The sequence below is a fragment of the Lithobates pipiens genome, unplaced genomic scaffold, assembly GCF_037356315.1.
Source record: "Lithobates pipiens isolate NorthernLeopardFrog02 unplaced genomic scaffold, aLitPip1_a1.2 Scaffold_8, whole genome shotgun sequence".
Classification (NCBI taxonomy): Eukaryota; Metazoa; Chordata; class Amphibia; order Anura; family Ranidae; genus Lithobates; species Lithobates pipiens.
This window is the reverse complement of record NW_027507903.1, coordinates 520,679,273-520,700,476: the sequence shown is the minus strand read 5'-3', so window position 1 is coordinate 520,700,476 and position 21,204 is coordinate 520,679,273. Positions and strand designations below refer to the sequence as shown.

The following is a 21,204-nucleotide window of genomic DNA, read 5'->3' as shown; positions in this document are numbered from 1 at the left end:
AAATAAGCCCTACTCCGTTTCCTCAAAAATAAGCCCTACCCTGAAAAGAAGACCTACAAGGACTTTAACTAGGGCTTATTTGGGGGGTAGGGCTTTTATTGCAGCTATCACCGACAATCACACTAGGTCTTATTTTAGGGGAAACAGGGTAGGTGTGAATCAGGCCTTATTTAACACAGAATTGGTTACATGTCTCAGACCTGCATGGGCCTTAGAGCCTTTCACACTACAGAATATAAAAACGCTATATGTATCTCTTAAGGGTAGTGTTTGAGATTTGTCATTTCCAGTCAGCTGGAACACAGGTGGAGGGCTAACCGGCAATTCCTATTCAATACACGCTGGTCCTTGTCTTCTTTGATGTAAGTGTAATACAACCTTGTTTTTAAATAAATGATTTGTAATACTGCACCATGAGAGTATTCTTTCCTCTCTCTCTATGGCAAAACTGAAGCTTTGAATACATTATGTATGTGTGTGTGTGTATATATATATATATATATATATATAGTGAATGGATGACAGCAGCGGTTTGGATTAATTCCTGTGACCTCATGTATGACATCTTGGATTTTGCCTTATGCGCAATTTGACTTCCTGTAATAGGGAGTAGGGGATTAGAATGATCAAGACACAGACTCAAACAGTGGGCACCATTGTCCCTTAAAATGAACAAAGAACAAAAACCATACTGGGGAATATGGGACTTTCAGGGTGCTTATTAGTATAAAAATATATCACACATATTTTATTAAAAAAATTATATATATATATATCTTTATTCCAGAAAAAAAAAACATTAAAAAAGTCACTTCCTTCATACAGCTTTCCACACAATTATTCTACATGTTTCGCCTCAGGGCTTCTTCAGGAATATGCGTGGACTTTATTTCTAGTAAATAGATACAAAGATAAATCAGCAACAAAAAAAAAATCCTTAAGAACATATTAAAGTACACATATTAATACATACATAGATGCATCCGTGTAGATAGCAGGAATTTCCTAACCAGAAGTTTTAGCTCCAATGTTTTGGGGACTCAGAGCCGGATCTACAGTGGGAAACTGATATCAGAGCGAATTTCTGGACACAAATGGTCCCGCCCACAGGAATCTCCCAACTAAGCCTGGATCACCCACAGAGATCTGTATGAAGGAAGTGACTTTTTTTAATGTTATTTTTTCTGTAATAAATTTTTTTTTTTTTAAAACAAAATTTAGTGTGATATCCATTTATACTAATAAGCACCTTAAAGTCCCATATTCCCCAATTTATTCCCCAATATGGGTTTTCTTCCCTGTAATAGGGGTCAGTTAAGTCTGGTGAGTGCATAGTGTGTGTGCATGGTGGTGGAGAGGAACCTTTCCTATCCTCACGAGGATCTTTGTTCACGTGTGGGAACTATACATGGATGATTTTTATCATTTAAATAAAGATTTACTATGGTGATTTATGATATGTAATTTATGATAAAAGAGCATGGTTCCTTTGTTTATTTTTCAGGTTTTTGTTGCTGTCTGGAGATTCGCTTTCTCTGTGTGTCCTTTTTTACCTTTATCACTGAAAGTGAAAGTAAAGCCCACATTTTTGGACTGTCCCCAGAACAGGAATAGAGGGGAAACCTCCCAAATGGGACACAGATGGCAAAACAAAAAAAAAATCTGACAGGGGTTATAACCCCCCCTTACTTTATCCAAAATGAAAAAGGTTTGAGACAAATCACTTTTTGTAATTTTGTAAATGAGATTACCAGCAGCAGTCTGTAGGACTAAACGTGGGATCACATTCTTTATGGCCCAAAAAAACGTGCATGATCTGCAGTAGTTTTGCTATAGCCTTCATTTAGGGTCAGTTCACACCCGAATCGCACAGGAACGCAGTGCATGTTCCCATGCATTTCCCTGCAGTGAGATTGTAAGACCATTTATTTGAACGGACTGAATCTGAACAAAAAATAGTGCATGCACTACTTTTGAAAAAAAAAAAAAAAAATCACACCACACCAAATCGTGTGATACTGCAGTAACACATGATCTGGCACCCGCAAACACACTGCTTGTGATCTACATTTTGGGGTGCTCCTAACAATGTACTGGTATCCTCAGCATATCACTTGCAATATAGGTTTATTTATTTTTCATTCAGCCCACTACACAGATTCCTCCATCCACACAATTGAGGTGATTTGAGGGATCCCCACCCGACACGACTGATTTCTGAGAAGCAGGATGGTCACATACTGAATTAAATTTGGCCAGTCCCTACTGCACAAGCCCAATTTGGATCCGCTTTAGATAAAGGCTGATAGGCTCCTGCCCTTGAAGTGATGCTAAACACAGTTTAATTTACATTCTCTCTCTATTTCTGTAAGTGAATGATGGCAGTGTAGTTATTTTTAATTAAAAAACAAAACAAAAACATCTATCTTTTTCCTAATCGATATACAGCTGTCACCTGAAATATAAGCAAGAGGAGCTTCTACTCCCCTGCTGCTGGTCACAAGTTCAAAAAAATAAATAAAACGCCTTTGGAATACAGAGTAAAAATAAATAAATAACATAAAACTCTTTTAAATTGTCAGAAAAATATAAATCTAAAATCAAATCTTTATCGATTTGTGGAAAAAACATGGTGTGGGTGGATTTCTGCCAGTCACATGCTGTGTCACGTCCCTCTAGCCTGTGTCTTAGAATAAGAGGGAGGTGAAGCCTCCACCAATCTATAAGTGATTTTCTGCCCTCATTGTGCTTAGCTGGTTAGTGGGCACCGAGGAGGGGGGAGGGAGTGGGATGTCATTTAACACTGTGTATACACCCACATGTGTGACTCTATAAGCACAAGGGCTGCTCAGGATGGGTTGCTTAGGGAGGAAATGCTCAGCATAGAAACTCACTGAAAGCTGAGCATGTGCAGAGCTGCCACCATAACTGTAAAATTCCTATCTGAATTCCTAGCCATGAACAAAAAGGTGGAGATAGAGAGCAGCAGGATCAACCAGGTTTTTTTTGCAGAATACAGAAAACAAATCTCATAGTGACTGAGTGAGTATGAACAGCATGTAATTGCAAGAGAAACTTGGTTGACAAGCACGCATTGGTGCGCAGGTGCGGGCATATGCACAAATAGAAGCATGTATTCAGCGCATGCGTGAGCGTGCACGCACTGGCGCCAGTCAGCCTATTTAAACCAAGCAATGACACACACACACATTGCTGAATGGTCTTTCAGTTTGTTCCTGTTAACCTGTGCTTTGATCGGTTCCAGTTATCTGTGTTTGACCCGACTTCTCCTGTACCTTCCTTTGGACTTCCGCCTGCCTAAATGTGACTTCGGCTTGTTTGACTCCACTCCTGTCTCATGCTCCTGTACCTCGCTGCCCGATTGTGTACTGAATATCAAGTACATCATGTTTTTTTTTTTGTGCGTTTATAAAAAAAAAAAAACCTGACCGTCCTGTTGAGACATAATTTTTTTTGTGTCCTGTGCACACTCTCTAGCCTCCTGTGATGCACCTCACTGCTACTAGTGTAAAGCGAATAGTAACGTTATTTCTGGTCATATGCTTCACTCTATGTGTACTACAATTCTGCTAGAGATGAATGCGCCTTCAGGTAGATGTGTAGCCCATCGCGGGGGTGAGTGTAAAAAAAAAAAAAAGGGAAGGATCGCTACATTCATATACACAGAACAGGAAGTTTGGAGACAGCAGAAAACTTGCATTTGGGGGAAGAAACAAAGGAAAAGAAAGATAGAAGGTACATTCTACTTATATTTCAAGTGTTACTAAACCCAGGACCCTGCATTCACTATATCTGGTCTCCCACAGTACACAGACCATGGAAATACAATTATTTTAGTAAATATAAATACCTTTGCTAAATACCTTTTCTCATCAGCAGTATACAGCAGCCTTGTGACTTCTATAAGTTTCTGGTTAAAGCTTGGCGTTTTCATTCTACTATGATTGTCCTATCAGGCTGCAGGACCCCTGACACTCTCTCTGGATAGTGCCGATTGGCCGATCACATACACCCTCCCAAAAAAAAAAAAAAACCTCCTTTAGCACTACACACCAAACTGAGCATGTGCAGAGTGTCCCAAGCCTCTGTTCTATCAGGAGATGTATTGAGAACTGTGGAAGATGGGGAGGAATAGAGAAGACAGGATCAAATAGCCTTTTTACACAATGCAGAGGAGTAACCCCTTAGGTTCCACAGTGAGTATAACAAGCATGCTTTACTGCATATACAGACTGGTTTTACAGGTGTTAGCTTAGTAACAGTCCATTTAGTTAATAAAAATGTGAGTTTATTGTCACTTTCAGTTAGCATTGTCACTCTAAAACAGGAAGTGTGTTGGCAGATGAAAACAAAGGGGAAGAAAAGCCTGAAAATGGAAAACAAATGCAGCCACTATATCTATGGATAGGCTGCAATATAATTCACTCTTTTATTTGGGTTGAGCAACACTTTAAAGCGGGGTAAAAAAAATAAAAATTTTAAAGTACTGTAGCTGCTGACTTTTAATATAAGGAAACTGTCCAGGGTGCCTGCGATGTCGGCACCCCAAGTTGTTCCATCCATCGGCTTCAGGTGCAGGTGCCGTCATTGAAAGTAAATAGGCAGTGAAGCCTTCACAGTCAATTTCCTACTGCGCATGTGCAAGTCGCTTTTCTAGTCTTCTGGGACACACACACAGGTTCCAGAAGGCAGCATGGTGGCAGGAGGAGGGCCGGATTCAACCGCGGAAGTGTTGTACCTCACCGTGGTGACGTAGGTTGGATACCTGAAGGGAAAAAAAATAAAAATAAAAAAAAGGTACCAAAAAGAATAAATAAAAAATATCCAAAAACGAGGGGTGTCGATTGTTTGAGACAGAGTTCTCTTTTTGCCAGGAACACCGCTTTTTTTAAATTTTTAATTTTAAGAGAACTGAATAAGCAGAAAAATCAGGGAACTGCTTTTAGTCCATAACTGCAGTCATATAGTTAAAGTCCACCCTAACACTAAAATCCCTGCATCCACAATCTAACACTAACCTAGCTAGCCCTGTAAAGAAGAACTCAGTATACATACCTTTTCTGAAACCGATCTGATCCGATCTCCAGCGGCCGAAGCTCTGCAGAGGACATGGCCTTCAACGGCTTTGAAATGAATGGGAAGTGACGTCTCCTATAGAGTTTGGGGCTTGTTGTCGGATGTGTCCTCTGCACCCACCCACACAGCAAAGCCACGGCTGACAACTCAGTGTGGTACCGGGTCAGCTTCAGAAAAGATATGTAATGTATACCGATTTCTTCTTTACAGGGCTAGATAGGTTAGGGTTAGATCATTGTCGTCTGTTGATGTAGGGGCTTTAGTGTTAGGATGGACTACTACTTTAATAGAATAGGGAAGGTTTAGAAATTCTGTCATGTCTATATTGCTGGTATAATAGTACAAAGTGGCTCTCCTGAAACCATTTTCAAACCAGCTTTGGAAGACAATACTGCTTTTCACACTCCATAACAAGGAGGCAGAAGGTCCAGTGCTGAACGTACATACCACCTCTTTATCACTTCAAGAATCTCCACAATTGTTCGATTTTTGTTGTATTGCCCAGGGGACTAGGTCCTCCCCATCTGATCCGTAACATTGTACAGTAAAAGCAAGTTTTTTTTTTTCTGTTTTTGCTGGCTGTCAGGTCCACCCCAGACTGCAGCCCAATTTATGAGCATTCTTATGCAGGAGCCACAGCACTGTAGACACTGCCCTCTCTCCACAGAAGTAATGTACTTTGAGTGCATCCATCATGATGCTGACCAAATGAGGCAGTCAATGCAAACAACTGATTCAATGAAAGGAACTTCAGATAAGAAGCGCTCCCCCCTTCAGTCAGTCTCACTTATCCATCAGAGCCCTAGATTACTCAGGCAGCAAGGCAGAAGCAAGTCTGGACTGAGGTGCACTACCCCCCTCTGCTGGGGGCAGCCCTGCATGTCATCAGCCCTAGATCAGCATTATGCACAGCGATGATAGGGGAGTGACTCTGCTTCCTGGCCCCAGAGGCTCCTTGGCTGTTATGGTGCGCACAGACCAGACTACACTATGATTATTCATGATGCCGATGCAGGGAAAATGTTCCCTTATTCATAGCACCCCAGCCATAGGGTTGCCACCTGTCCGGGGTTCACCCAGAGAGTACGGGTTTTGAATCATGTGTCTGGGTCTCATTGAGCCTGGTACCCAGACACATGAATCAGACTGCACTGTGGCTCTGTGCTCCATCTACTTATCAGGAGTAAGTTTTTATCTTTATTCAGCAGTATCGACAATCTAATCAGAGTCCCGATGTCCACTTCTATACAGATAGACCGGGTAATGTAATTGCCGGAAACTGCAGCACAAGGATTACTCTGGCGGGACTATTTGATGATTTTCAGGCTCAGGCAGAGTAATCCTTGTGCTGCAGTTCCTGGCAATTACATTGTCCGGATTGACTTCAGGATTTAGATTAGATTGGCAGAACTGCTGAGTAAAGAGAAGAACTTACTCCTGATAACATTAACTAGTCATGTTCCTGCCCCGGCCACCAGCTGACCAGATGGAGTGCAGAGCCACAGTCTGGTTCACCACAATGGGTAAGCACTTGAGCCGGGGGGGGGTTAGTGTTCCTTCTCCTGGTCTCCAGCTGAGCAGAAGATTTTTGGAAGTGCTACAGACAAGAGATTACTCCACAGATACCACTAACATGCGCCGCTCCATAGGAGTGAATGGAGGCTCCCATTAGGTCCACCTGAAAAACTGACAGGCGAACCGGATCAGAAAGCCTGTGTGAAAGGGGCTTTAATGTTCAGGTTTGGCTTGAAGAAAAAGATGGCAACCCTAACCCCAGGGGCAGAAACCGTACTGTTATGAACCATCCTGTGTATTTTTCCTTATGGTCACTTACACAGGAACGTTGTGCTAACAGACCCCTTTCCCATTGTTGCTGTGAATGACAGCGCTCATCCCCAGCATGTGTGCTGCCACAGATAAGCACCGTCACTGACACCCAATTATTCATTTGTCTCCTGCTGAGATGTGGTCGAATGGAGGTGGAGGAAGGGGCTGTGCACTATTGACTACACTAACTGCAACAACAGCACAGATCAGAGAATGGGACCAAGACTTGGTTCCCCTGGAGCATTCCAATTTGGGAATTATGGTTATACTTCTTTAAAGCTGAGATTAAGGCACATTTTTCTCTTTCTTTTTTTGGATACAGCAGGTTATGCTATCAACTATTTATTGCTGTTTGTGTTCTTGTTGGGGAATTTCAGGCTGGGGTTAAAAATATGCAAATTGGATGTGGTTTCCCTGCATCCAATTCGCATGATAGGCGAGTGTTATCGGCTTTCAATGTAACCTGTTCACACAGGTCCAGGGTGGCCATGCTCCAGACTGCAGGATTCTGTGCGTCTTTGGGTCTGTTTAGGTGCGAATTCAGCAAATATTTGGAACAGAATCACATCTGAATCAGTGAACAGGGACGCACCGGACCCCATGCTTTGAACTGCGGCCACACACATGTCAACCCAGCCATTATCACTTAAAAAGGATAGTAGAAATCCAACATTTTCGAGTTGTCCCCAGAACAAGAGGAGAGAGGAAATCTTCCAATAGGGACACCTGTCCTCACTTTGGGAATTTCCTCCAACTTCCTGTTGCATCTCTTGGATAGGAAGTGATGCAATATTTCCCAAGTGCTACACCGATAACAAAAGTGTTTTAGCTCTTCCTTACATTATCTAAAACAAAAAGTTTTGCCAAGCAGTGCTAGTACCTGAATTTGAACTGGAGTCAGCTTCTTGCAGTCTCTGTACAGCACAGCTGGGATGTGAGATGAAGAAGCAGTACAAGCAGCCAATGCTGACAATATAAGAGCAAGGTTGCACACCAATGGCTTTAGCACTGTTTCTTCTTTCACTATCCAGTAACAGGCTGTGGGTGGGTCCAGAATGACCTGGGCTCAGACAAAAGTGTGTTGAATAATGCTGGCTGAGAACATCTAGTGGCAGAAATAAAGTATTGCATGGAAAAACCTCTGAATTGAAGCTGAAGCTGAATATTGCTTTTATTTTCATGTCTTCTAATAGGCTTTTTATTTCTAATTTGCTTCTTTTGGCTGTATTTCTGCATCCACATCCAAGGCTAATGCTTGAAAATCTAAGGGCCTTCTAACACCAGGTTTTATTGCAGTCTGTGAATATGTTTTAAAGGTGAACTTCTGACTGCAGAACAGGAAATTATGAGACTAAAGGCTCGCACACACGCTTTGATTTTCAAACGTCAATTGTGTTACGACGACCAATCGTCCACAAATTTACCGTTAGCACGGTGCTTTCGAAAGCCGATTTCACTTTTTGGTCAGACATAAACTGGATGTGCAGACCATAAAATTTTTGTCGGATGCGAACTCAACGTCTGATTTTTTTTTTCAATAATACAGTTTTCGTACAAAAAAAATTGTAAGAGCAAGACTATTCAACGCGTTACGTCACTTCTGACATATTCTGTCAAAACGAAAATTCTCGTATTGTTAGTAACGCCTTCACTTTCGACATGAGACTAGCATACCAAAAACTAAATGAAAAATGTTCTGTCATCCAAAAACCAAATCGTTTGTACGAGGCTTTAGAGTAGATAACTTCCTTCAAATTCATGACAACCTGAACATATTTCTTGCTCAGCTTACCCCTCTACTACATTGTGCGGAGTGGCAACACAATCTACACACGTTTGATCTATTTGCATTGCATTACAAAAGATTTGCTTTCTTTCCAGTTTCAGGTATAGTCAGCCATGACATGCTGAAAAAAAAAAAGTGACCGCACACAGGATCAAAAATTCAACCCTCTCCACCTGTCCAAGGCATGGTGACACCAAGAAATGTATTTTGTTTTCAAAGAAAGGCTTGCAGTTAGGACTCCCTTTATATACAGTGGTGTGTAATGTGTTGCTTCTTTAAAAAAAAAAAAAAAAAAAAAAGATATACAGTATATTCTTTGCAGCTGACAAAAGAACATTAATAAACAAATCACTTTGGAGTTTGTGTTATACTTTAGTTGTGAAAATATTCATATCAAGTCAGAAAAGCACACAGCATGTATTGTCGAGGACCAAATAAGCAACAGAGAGCCTCCAGTCAAGTGAATGAGAATTTATTTTTAACCACAAAGTCATTGTACCCCTCAAGTAATGCAGGGGAGCAGCACTTTAATCCAGTAAATCAAGACAGATGAAGGTCCTGGCTGGAGGGTATCTCTGATCACATACTGTAAGTAGAAACAAACTGTAATTCTTAAAATTTAAAGGAAACCAGTACTGAGAAAGATTGGAGTTGCCATTACGGATCTCCATTTGAAAATAATAGTTGCCAGGCTGTCTCTGCTCTCAGTGCTTGAGGACTTGAAAAAAGTTCAGGACTTTCAACATGTATGTCCATTCCAGGTCATTGACTCAAAGAACTAAAGTCATTGAATCCAAAGGGCAGCCTGGGAACTAGTATCTTCAGAAAAGGGTTAGCAATGGCCTACATATTGCGGACCTTTTACGTTATGCATAGCAAAAAAAAAAAAAGACGTTTTGGAGAGAGTAAGGAATGGTTCAAGTGACTGTCATGAGTGGAGTAAGGATGTTGCCATTATTTTGAAAATGGTAGTTGCCTGGCTGCACCTGACTTAAAAGAGAAAAACCGTCTAGAAAGACGGCCCATTTTACATTCTAGCACAAAGCCAATGTGCTGAGATTACTGCACTCCTGTGGACGCACAGGAGTGATGTCATTCCACACCGGCCAATCAAAACTGCCTAAGACTAGCACTCAGAAGCAGCCAGGGAGAAGATGCCGGCAAAGGACCTCTCAGGCATCAGACCATTGAGGCAGAGGTAAGTATCTCAGAATTAAGTTCTGCTTTAGGTACTTTGAATCACAGACTATGAACCAGCATACTTTAAATAAGTGCCAGAATTCTTTATTTCTATATCTAGCCAGGCAATAAGCATTCTTAAAAAGGAGCCTCAATTATGGTGGACTCCATAATCTCTTATAATAGAGAGTCCCTTTAAACTCCTGTCAGGTTATTATTTGCGGTGCCCCATTGGGGAGATGTCCTTTCTATTCCTGTCCTGGGAACACAACAAAAGTGAGATGAATTCCCACCCTAAACGGTTGTCACCACAACTGGTGTCCTCATCGCTTACTGTCCCAAGGACCTTGGTCACTACCCCGAATAGAAATGGTGTATATCTTCCCAAAGGGGACACAGGCAGCAGTAAGAGCATCACATGCATCCTAAGTCTTCAGTGCTCTTTCCAAAAAAGAAAGGTTGGGCTATACAACCTTTAAAGAATTCATGTGTTAACAGACATAACACAAGTGCCAGTGCTGTACTTTCCTTCTGAAAGTGCCAGTTGCTTGGCTGACATGCATATTCCCTGGCTTCAGTATTTTCTGAGGAAAAGATCAAGCACTCCAGTACTCAAGCTGCATTACATCTGGAGGTGTCACAACCCATAGTGCTTCACTTAATACAGCCCTCCGAAGACTGAGAAATCTGCAAAGAAACTGTAAAGACACACTGAAGGGCAAAAAAGCCTAGTGCATTACCACCACTTTTTATTAAGCATAAAAGTAAAAACATACTCACAAATTAAATAGGAACAGGCATATTGAATCATGACTAACCATGTATGCCAAAGTTGGTAGGCTGACGTGTTTCAGGGGACATGCCCCCTTCTTCGGAAGCTCTGAACTTATGGCTGGAATTGTGATTTCATATGCCTGTTCCTATTTATGTTAGTAAGCATTAGAGCTGCACAATTAATCATTAAACAAAATGTGATCTCGATTAAACCCCCCTAATGATTCCCATTGCAGTTTGCTGATTCTTTCATATAACAAGTGGAGAGACTTATCTGCTCACTCAGCTGTCAAAAGAAAACATTTGGGCAGTCTGCCAAGTTTTCAACATGAAACATTGTAACCAACTCTTCCTTCTTCTTAGATCAAAGGGAGCAACTTCTGTGTGTAAAGAAAAAATTGGGAAGTCTGTCAAGTTTTTAAACAATGTGTAAATGCAGGAAGTTTAACCACTTAAAGTCTAAATCTTTTTCTGACACTTGTTTAAGTTAAAGTCAATATTTTGATTATTTGGAACCCCCAAACATATATATTTAACAGAGACCCTAGGGCAGTGGTGGCGAACCTTGGCACCCCAGATGTTTTGGAACTACATTTCCCATGATGCTCCTGCACTCTTCAGTGTGGTTGAGCATCATGGGAAATGTAGTTCCAAAACATCTGGAGTGCCAAGGTTCGCCATCACTGCCCTAGGGAATAAAATGTCAATTGCTAAAATATTTTATGTCACATTGTATTTGCCCAACGGTCTTTCAAATGCAATTTGTTGGGACAAAATACACTTCAATGAATAATAAAAAAAAAAAAAAAAAAAAAAAACAATAAAGTTAGCCCAATTTTTTTGTTTTAATGTTTAAGATGTTACTCCACAAGAATCGCAATCTATCTTCTAGGCAAAAAAATTGTGATTCTCATTTTAGCCAGAATCATGCAGCTCTAGTGAATATGTTTTTTACCTTTATATTTAATAAAAAGGGATGGTGGTGCGCCCTCTTGTGTGTCTATTCTCTGGATCAACACGTAAATCAGTTTTGACATTACTGCTCTCATGCCAGTCCTGGTGCCAGGTCAAACACTAAAGTTAGAGAGCCAGGCCACTAGTATTTTTAAAATAGGTCTGCAATGATAGCCATGCCTGTATATTTCTCTCGTTACAAGTTTCCTTTAATGCGAGTACAATCTTTCTAGTTACATAACAGCTACAGAGACACAGTTCATCTTTCCAAATACAAATGCCAAGAAACAGAACATTAGTTACGCCAACTGCGGCCGCTTGACTAAAAGTGACTAAAGGACCCATAGTGTTGCCCCATGAATTCAACAGAATCCCTTGTGTTTGAAGTATGGGAAAACAAGACAGATGCCGGTTGGCAGGGACAGTTCTTCTGGGCACTTTTAGTCAAGACTCCCTGTATGGGGTGAGGCCCATGACTAATAAATAACACCTGAATTTACAGTACAAGCTAATCAATGTACATGTAATACCTTATTATGTTGATTTACATAACAGTCCAGGATTTGAACACTGATTTTCCACCGCGATATCATTGCATGTAAGCTGTGTTTCAATTTAACTGCACAAAAAAAAAATAAGTGTGCATGTAAAGTGCACCTGTCATGGCACACACAACGTGGCCAGCCTTTTCAGGAGCTTCTCATAAAATGGTAAGAAATCAGCCAGACAATGCATAAAATAAACAGTCACTGAACATTGATACAACAAATGCAATTCATTGCGATCATTTGCTGATCTCAGTTACATCTTACAGTACGATTGTGCAGAACTCCTTTCTTGTCAATACCTATTTAAGAATCATCAATAGAGGAAGCAGATCTGCAAAGTAGAGGAAAACGCTCATGAAAAACAAGATTTACCTTTAGAGTAAGTGATGTGGAGTGATAAGAGAAGTGCTGGATGCGGATAGCAAAGAAATAAAAAAATTGTATTTCAGGGCTGATTGTCTGAGTAATTGTAAGGATTTTGAAATGGCTAGAAGTTATAGACTGATATAAAAAAATATATCCATGGAAGAAAGACAGTGTCAAGGGATGACATTCCCATTTTAAGAGAATTTTTAGCTGCAACCATCAGATATTGATGGGAGGAGCCATTTTAAAATTAATGCCTAGGCTGGTATCACCGCTTAGCCCTTTTAGAGATATTTGGAAGACCAATGCTAATGTGGGAACATGATTTCACTCATTATTGTTAAAGAAAACATATATAAAGAGTAGGGATGAGCTCGGGCTTGTTCAGACACAAGTCTGAACCTGCCTGAGCTATCCCACCAAGAAGCTGCCAATCATTGAGGGCAAAAGCATTCCCCGCCCTGCAGTTGCACTTTTGCAAGGGGCATGCATATGTGCGATCGCAAGGCGGGGAATGTTGCATCCGCTACCTATGATTGGTAGACAGCTTCCCAGCAGGCTAGCTCTGGCGAGTTTGGACTCGTGTTCAAACACACCTGAGCTCATCAATGGTTAAAAAGCCACTTTCTTTCCTTGTTATAATGCACAGTATTAGATTACTTTATGTGCTCCAATGTATATTAAAAATGCTACTGTATACCTTATTTCAAAGTGCTGCTCAGAGCTCACGTGACTGGCCGCCAATGTCTTTCCCGATCTGACAGCTACGGTGGGAGGGGCCGACAATCCTCTGCTAACATCAGCAGAGAGGAGGGGAGGAGAACAGCAGGCGGTCACGTGCTCGCCGAGTGGCGCTCTGAACTAAGGTATACAGCTGCATTTTTTTTCATAAAGATTATACATTGGGGCACATAATGTAATCTAATACTATGGATTATAGCAAGACAACTGTAATTTTAGCAGCAGGAGGGGAGGGGTGGGCATTGACAGCTCACAGAGAGGGGAGGGGGAGAGAGGAGAGCCAGCGGAAAACAAAAGAGTGTAAACTGACCACTGTGTCAGGGCTCAGCAGCCACGATAAACGTCGGTTTACAAAAAGGAGGGCAGGACCAAGCAGGATCAGCCAGGTATCTCAGGTGATAGAAAGGGCCAAATTACACAGCACAGGCACTGTGCTGTATAACATGCTTTAAAGGAACAGGATCCCCCTTTTTTTGGCCAACGCTTTAAGAAAAAAATGGAAGCTGTCATTGTTGTTCTGAAAATGCCCGTCATGCTGATTTAATATTTTAAAGCTGAATTTCAGGCATGGCAATTCTTACATAGTTACATTGTTCTAGCTAGCTTCTTTGAGTTGTGGCTGACTGACCTCCCACTTGATGGTGCCTACATAGTTCCAGGGCCACCGCTACTAGGCAGAGCCAGCTGCAAGATATGATTCATCTTTTCAGGCTTCCATTAAAGGGTTAGTTCACATTTACAAAAAAACTGCCTATGAAGAGAAGAGGTGTTTGTAGATAAAAACAGTGTAGCTCTGACTAATGTTAAATATTACCCTTGCTATAGGTGTAAGCCATTTACTTACCTCCTGAAGCCTGACTAGAATACTTCAAAGACGTTGCTTAATGAGGCCCAGTCATTACCGCTCACCTCCACCATCACAAGAGTGAGCTTTGTCTCGGATTCAAACACTCTCACATGCTCGCTCTACCCTGATGCTGTAGCTCTGAGCTCAGAATTTAATTGTTCACTCCTGTGATGGTGGAGCTGAGCAGTAATGACTAGATCTCTCTTAGCAACATCTTGGGAGTATTCTAGCCAGGCGTCAGGAGGTACGTAAATGGCTAACATCTATAGCAAGAGCATTATTCAACTTCCATCAGGGCTGCAGAGTTTATTTTTATCTACAGACACCCCTTGAGGACCTTTAAAATTACAGCAGCAGAGGAACCCTAATTGCTTTTAAAAATCGTCTCATAAGCACTGTGACTAGTATGCCATTGGATGTCATGCCTTGTGGGTAACATCGACATGCAGGCTAATGTGCGTGTTATAATCTGGTTAAATTGGTGCCCATTAAAAGCTTTATAGAGCAGTCAGTTTCATGGTGAGAGATGGAACCGGGGGGAGAGAAATTCAAAAGATGGCCTGTTGGGGGTACTTGAGGAATGAAGTTGAGAACCACTGCTCTACACAAAAACATATCTTCTCTCTATACTCTGCCTGCAATAAACTCCATAAAATGTGAGTAAAGCTCTTTTAGGATTATGACAGGTTTAGTGGGGGGAAAAAAAATGTGTTCAAACACAGATTTGTTTTTTATGCTGCTCTGGTGGGAATTTTCCTCAATTCTTGCCTCCCGTTGGGCTCAGCAGTGCGGCCAGGGGGGCGCGAAAAGGGTTTTACGCATCATCTGCCAACCCAAACAAGGAAACCACCACTTAGGGCTTAATACATGCAAAAATTAAGCGCCAAGCCATGTTCATCGGACAGTATTACCGGAGAACATTACCAAATGATAGAGGCCATCACGCAACTCCCCTGCAACCATGTACAATGCACGTTGTTGCGGCGTGGTGGGTTGGCATTTTGAGGGTTAAAACATGACCCACCGGTTTTCAGAAAAGCAGCAAGGACCCCATGATTGAGCTCCGGGAGCAGAGTGAAATATGTTGGGGGGGGGGGGGGGGGGGTATAGCCTGGTTGGAGCCCGAGCTGAGGCTGTCAGACTTCCTTACAGGATTTTGCTGTTATTTTAGGACTTTTTCCCTACTGAATGTTTTGAGCTGGGACGAGCTCTGTCCTTGTTGGCACTCCTAGAGGTTTGTCATGCAAGAGGACCTGGTGGAGCCCTGAATGTCACCTGTATTTGTTGTAGGTCAAAGCAGTAAGGGCTACCACACATCAGAAGAAGAAAGTACTGAGTGACTTTGGTTATATGGCAGTGTATAGATAACTAAATCTACACTGTCAGGTTAACACAGCACTGCAAAAGCACTGATAAAATGCCAAACTAGTAACCCATAAAACCCACATCAGATTTCACCTTTCACTAGTTTACAGCAGGTCGAACAGTGAAAGGATATTTCCAATTAGAGGTTTTTATTGTAGGTCACTTTTTTTGACAAAGGAAAACTTAACTCATTAAGGACAAATAATTGGGGATGTACACAATGACGTGCCATGATCTATCATGATGGCTCAAGAACAAAAGAACTTTTGCATTTAAAAAGCATCCTAAAAGAAAGTGTGTGTGTGTTTTCCCTGTAGCAATCAAGCTGTCACCATGATTTTCCAATTCATTAGTAAAAGAAAATGCCTGAAAGGGACTTTTGCATGTAGCAACTGCATCCCATCTGTCACATTGCTTGGAAGAAATAATTAAAGCATCTGATCGGTTGCTTGGGTAATGAAGGAAATTCTTACTTTTTTTTAACGATTTATTTTTAATAGGTAAGAGTGAGCCTGGCTTTGGTCCATAATGCCATGTGCAGACCTTTAAGAGATGCATACACTTAGGATGTGGCAGCAGGATATGGCTCTGTAACACTTATTTTTCTTGAGAGAGGAGCTCTAAAGATGACATCAGATTCTTCTGCCTTGATCTTCAAAGACATAAAAATCTTATTTCACCACCTATATGGATAGATAATATAAGCTTAGGATATTACTGTTATGTATATTCCTATGACGAATCCACTAGTGGGCACACAAAAGCGGCTATCATGTGGCCTCTAATGGAATATCCATTGGAATATATAAACATTTTGCTTCAGCAGATTCCAGAAGAAACACTAAAGAGCTAGGGTCAGTCTGCCATAGGCATACCAAGGGTGAGGGTAACCTTGCTGGAAAGCTGTAAGGAACCATGGAGGGATGAAAAACTAGCTCCAACCTCGTTTTAAGCAGAGTTGTACTTTTCCTTTTCACAATATCAATAGCGTATATAAATTAATGAAATGGCGTTATTGAGTCTACAGAGAGATAAGTGAAAATTAAAAAAAAAGGTACAGGTGCTTAGTTAGAATGAATTAGAGATAACACTTTGAAACTGGCAGAGAAAAGAATTAAAACAAAATATATAATAAAGATTTAAAAAAAAAAAAAGCTAAGGCCAAGATGAAAGAGCCCTCACGTTTGCTGAAACTGGTAAACCAGATCTATTATAACCCACAAAGGTTATTAAAGACTTTTTTGTTTTAATTTTTTTTTTTTGAGATTTGTATAGGAACTTAATAGTTTAAATACCAGACAATGCACAGCAGGACAATATTGTTCATCTCTATAAATAAGGCACCTCAATTTCTAAGGTTTTAGAACAAACTGAATTAAAACACAAATTTTAACAAAAAAAAAAAAAAGAAAGAAAAAAAAACTCAAAAGGTCATTAATGCATTAACCCATTACAATCATCAATGATGGATTAAAGGGAACCTGTGTGAAATCTGTCACAGCTAAGGCTCTCATCTAGCATTCAAGGGCGCCATTGTCCAACTCTCAGAATCCTTGCTAATTTGGGGGCAAAGCCCACCTCTGTACCATTGGCCACAGTAGCATACCTGCCCCAGACCTTACAATGCTTTTAATGGTAGCCTCAGCTGTGTCAGGTAATAGAGAAAGTGGGAAAACTAGAAGTAGAAGCCTGGGTGTATAAATGCTTATGTGGTCACCAAGTACCATGTTGGTCTCACAGTTAAGTGCAGCTACTTTTCTACACAACACTGAAATAAATTGAATGACAGTAGAAAAAAAAAAAAAAAAAAAAAAAAGTCATAAAATCAGAAGGCTACTAAAAGTAGGAAAAAAAAAAACCCTCAAAAGGCGATACAGTTGGTGTTATAATCTACTTGAATATTTTTATAGTGCACACTGACCTTATTCAAATAAACTTTAGGAAAGTTAATTTCAGCTGCAATCTAATGAGGTTCCTTTTGATACCAAATATGTGTAAATACACCCAGGTCAAAATCAGTTTACACAAGTAGGTGAGCAGCCAATAAGATAAAGGCTATGCGTTCAGAAGAAACCACTGATAGTGTTAAGCCCCATACACACCATCAGATTTTCTGATGGTTTTTTGCTTCATATTTACCAAAACCATGTAGTGCAAGGGCTTGCCTGATTGCATACAAATGTAAACTCCTAAGGTTTGACCTCATATTATATGGTTTTGGTAAATCTGAAGGAAAATAAAAAATCTGCAGAAAATCGGATAGTGTGTATGGGGCTTAAGTTTTAGTAACAATAGGGCTCATTCTTGTAATCAGCTTAAGTCAGCCACACACCAGTAGAATTTTGTTTTAACGTTTGCACGGAAATTCTTAAAAATTGTTTGCCAATTAATTTCATTAGAAAACCTTTAAAATTTGACTTGCTACTTAAATGGAATCCCCAATGTATTAAACAAGTTTCTTTTGTACCTAGGACACGTGCATTACACTTTATGCCTTTTCTTTTGCCCCCCCGAACAAAAACCATATTCACAGCTAGGACTTTGAGAAATATTTTCCATCTGCTCCTTTGAATTTTCTTATGACTATGATAGAAACTTCAATATGACCAGGTCAACCGTTAGAAAAATGTTTGTTTCTGGAACGTTCAATTTTCTAACAAAATTTGACTGGTTTATGGAAAGCTGTAGAGGTAACTGATGCACTACAGTAAGGTTCCTTCTTTGAAAAGGGTAACAAGAATGTGATGTAACGAAAAAAGGATTAATGCATTAACAGGAAGTGCATTGCAATACCGGGTATAAATGTTGGGGGAATTCTAAGATACAAAGCATAAACTAGATAAATCATATTCTATGGATTGTGTCTTCCAGCTTTGGCAGGAAAGGGAGCCGAGCCAAATGGATCTGCACTTGAGATGTCTGAAGTTCTGTAAGTCACTGGGTTGATGGGAACTGATCCAGCTACAGAGGCTTTTGCAACATGAGATACAACTTTATAAGCAGCAATGGGCTGTGCTTCAACAGGCTGCAATTCTTGAGGGTTGTAGTGACGGGAATATTTGGACAAAGACTGAGGGAGGAATGGCTTTGTAACCACAGTCCCAAACACTATCTCCTGGTCTGCCTCTTGGTTGGAGATTCTGTGATTCTCTGAACTCTGTGGGTCCTCGGCTGACTCAATGCTTCTGCTGGAATGTGCATACAGGTTTCCAGTAGTGTATGAAGTCTTCATGGTAGTGCCCCCCAACATCAAGTCTGTGTTTAGGAATGTGGAATTACCAACTGATGCCATATCAAGCCCTTTGAGAGATGCATGAGCTTGAGATATGGCAGTGGAATCTGTCTCTTCAGTGCTTATTTTTCTTGTAAAAGGAGCTCTAAGGAAAACATCAGGTTCCTCTGTCTGGCTCAAAACAGCATTCGGCTTGGCCACAAATGGAGCATTAGTAAATATATCAGAATCATCCTGTGACACCCTGGAACTCCCGAATGGAGCTGTGGCAAATACATCCACTTCATCATTAAAGCCTGCTGCAGAGACCTGATTCATTCTGTCTGAAAGTTTAAATACATGGGGCATCTGGTTAGAAATGAGCTCTTCTTCTGGGGGTTTTACATATGTTGCTTCCTTAGTCTTTTTAGAACCTTCTTCTTCATCTGATTCCATTAGAAGTGGTCTTGATCCACTGCAATCCAACAGGTCAGTCTCCTGGTCTGTACCTTCTCCTTCACTGCTATGAAAAGAACTGCAACTGGATGGACCTTTTGATGGACACTCAGCCTTCAATGCTAAAATATCAGAGTAATCAGTCGATAGAGAGGCAGCTCCAGCACCAGGCCCTTTAGGCGCGCCATCATTCCCCAGTGGGAAAGCATGTGGACCTTGAAGCAAACCTAGAGATAACAGAAAATAATTTAATTCTCTATCATTTTAAGACATAGAAAACCAAAAACACAAATGGACTAAGTTAACAAATCAGAAACAGCACAGATGTGCAAAGGACACTACCAACAAAATAGACCTGCTTTATTACAACTACTACTAATGGAAAACTGAATTTGCCTTCGACTTACTTAATTTAACTTTCCATATTTCTCTTTGCACTGATATAACAAGTTTTTAGGCAGTTTAAATATTGTGGCAAAAGACGACATCAGTTTACCTGAAATGTTAAGAATGTTACTAACATATTTTCAAATCTAGCCACAATAGGGCAGGGTTACCAGAGCTTTGATGTCAGTGATTTTTGAAAACCAATAATCACAGAATACAAAATTTCTCACCGTCTCCTCCTTCAGCTACAATTACAATAACTGGTTTTAACTCTAGCCTGACATTACATACATATTAAGGGACTATGAAAATGAAAACAACAAGGTCTGTATTAGAGTACACTATGACCTGGGTGATGTCACTGCGTCACTCTCCTCCACCTAGGGCAGGTTAATGCTTTCCCTCAGGGGTGGGTCCTTGAAGGACACTGTGCCAGTGTCCGTGAACATGAAAGACAACCTATGGCTTTGGTCAGAGGATGACAGAGTGCAGCACTGAAGTGTGAAGAGGGTTACTACTGCTTTAAGGCTTCTAAAAGAAATACAATTCCTTGGAATTAGCTTTTAAAAAATCCAGATGCCACTGGAGGATCTGGCTTTTTTCTTTAAAAGGAGAAGTTATGGCTATGGCAACCTATGTATTTTCTAAAAACTCTAAGGTGTTGTCCACATATCTGCCTTAAGATACAAACTGCAGCTAAAATTGTTGAAAAACCTCCGCACATTCATCCAGAGCTACCAATTAGCTAGCTCTGAATGTCACCCTTTAACATGACCCCTGATATTGATGTTCTACCAACCTGTAGTAGGTGTGGAGCTACAGAAAACTAAGATTGTTCTAGACTTTTCCTTCATATATTAATTTCATATATAGGCCGATACCGTGCTTTGACAACTGCAGAACAGCAAAGTAGTGTTTCCTTATGCAGATAGTGATCCCTAGTGATTTTTTTCTATCCTTCCACACCTTTAGAATGAAATATATTTTAAAATTGAACTCCAGGAACAATCTTTTTTATTTAGCCCCATTAGATATAAAATCGATATTGTTTGTGCAAAATGCCTCTATGCAAACCTAGCTATTAGTACTTTAATCACTGAGCTGCATGTGGCCTGAGCAGAGCTGTGCAAAGAACTCAGCAGTTCCACTCACTACAGACTGCCGGCAGAAAAACAGGAGGGGGTGAATACAAGACCACTCTCTGAGAGTATCAAGGAACTAGTCTTCATACAGGGAGTTCCTGCATAGAGGAAAAGTTTTATGCTGGATTACTACACATCTGTAAGGAATGCAAAAAGATCACAAAATTCAAGTAAGGATACACATTTCTTGTATTTAGACAATATTTGCTTATCCCGGACACATAAATGAATAAAACAGCTTTCCCTTATTATTATTTGGCCTGGTAATAATAAGGCTGTGATTCATTGCTAGCACTTGATAACACAAGTGTCATTCGAGGTGTTTTCAGTTTAAGACCAGTTGAGTCCTACTAAAAAACAACCACAGGGAGGGTATTTATAAAAGACGGCAGAGGATGCTCACATCTTATTACATACAGCACTTCTTACCTTGTACTTATGTATTTGCAGGATAGAGATTGGCATTCAGAAGATGAGAAACAGTTACAGGCTTAGATCAGAAAAAAAAAAAGTATCAAGGGTCT

At 40.6% G+C, this 21,204-nt stretch overlaps 1 protein-coding gene across 3 annotated transcripts in view; it reads right to left on the bottom strand.

Annotated features, from left to right (window-relative positions):
* Positions 1–4,281: 4,281 nt before the first annotated feature.
* AAK1 (AP2 associated kinase 1) overlaps positions 4,282–21,204 on the bottom strand; it is a 196,088-nt gene continuing 179,165 nt past the window's right edge. For 2 of the 3 annotated variants that reach the window (XM_077469460.1, XM_077469462.1), the window contains one exon: positions 9,167–19,378. In XM_077469460.1, coding sequence (XP_077325586.1) covers positions 18,336–19,378 — 1,043 coding nt within the window. In that variant the 3' untranslated portion in view covers positions 9,167–18,335. Of the gene's footprint in view, positions 4,787–9,166; positions 19,379–21,204 lie in introns of those variants that run through there. The other variant, XM_077469464.1, reaches the window with a different exon arrangement.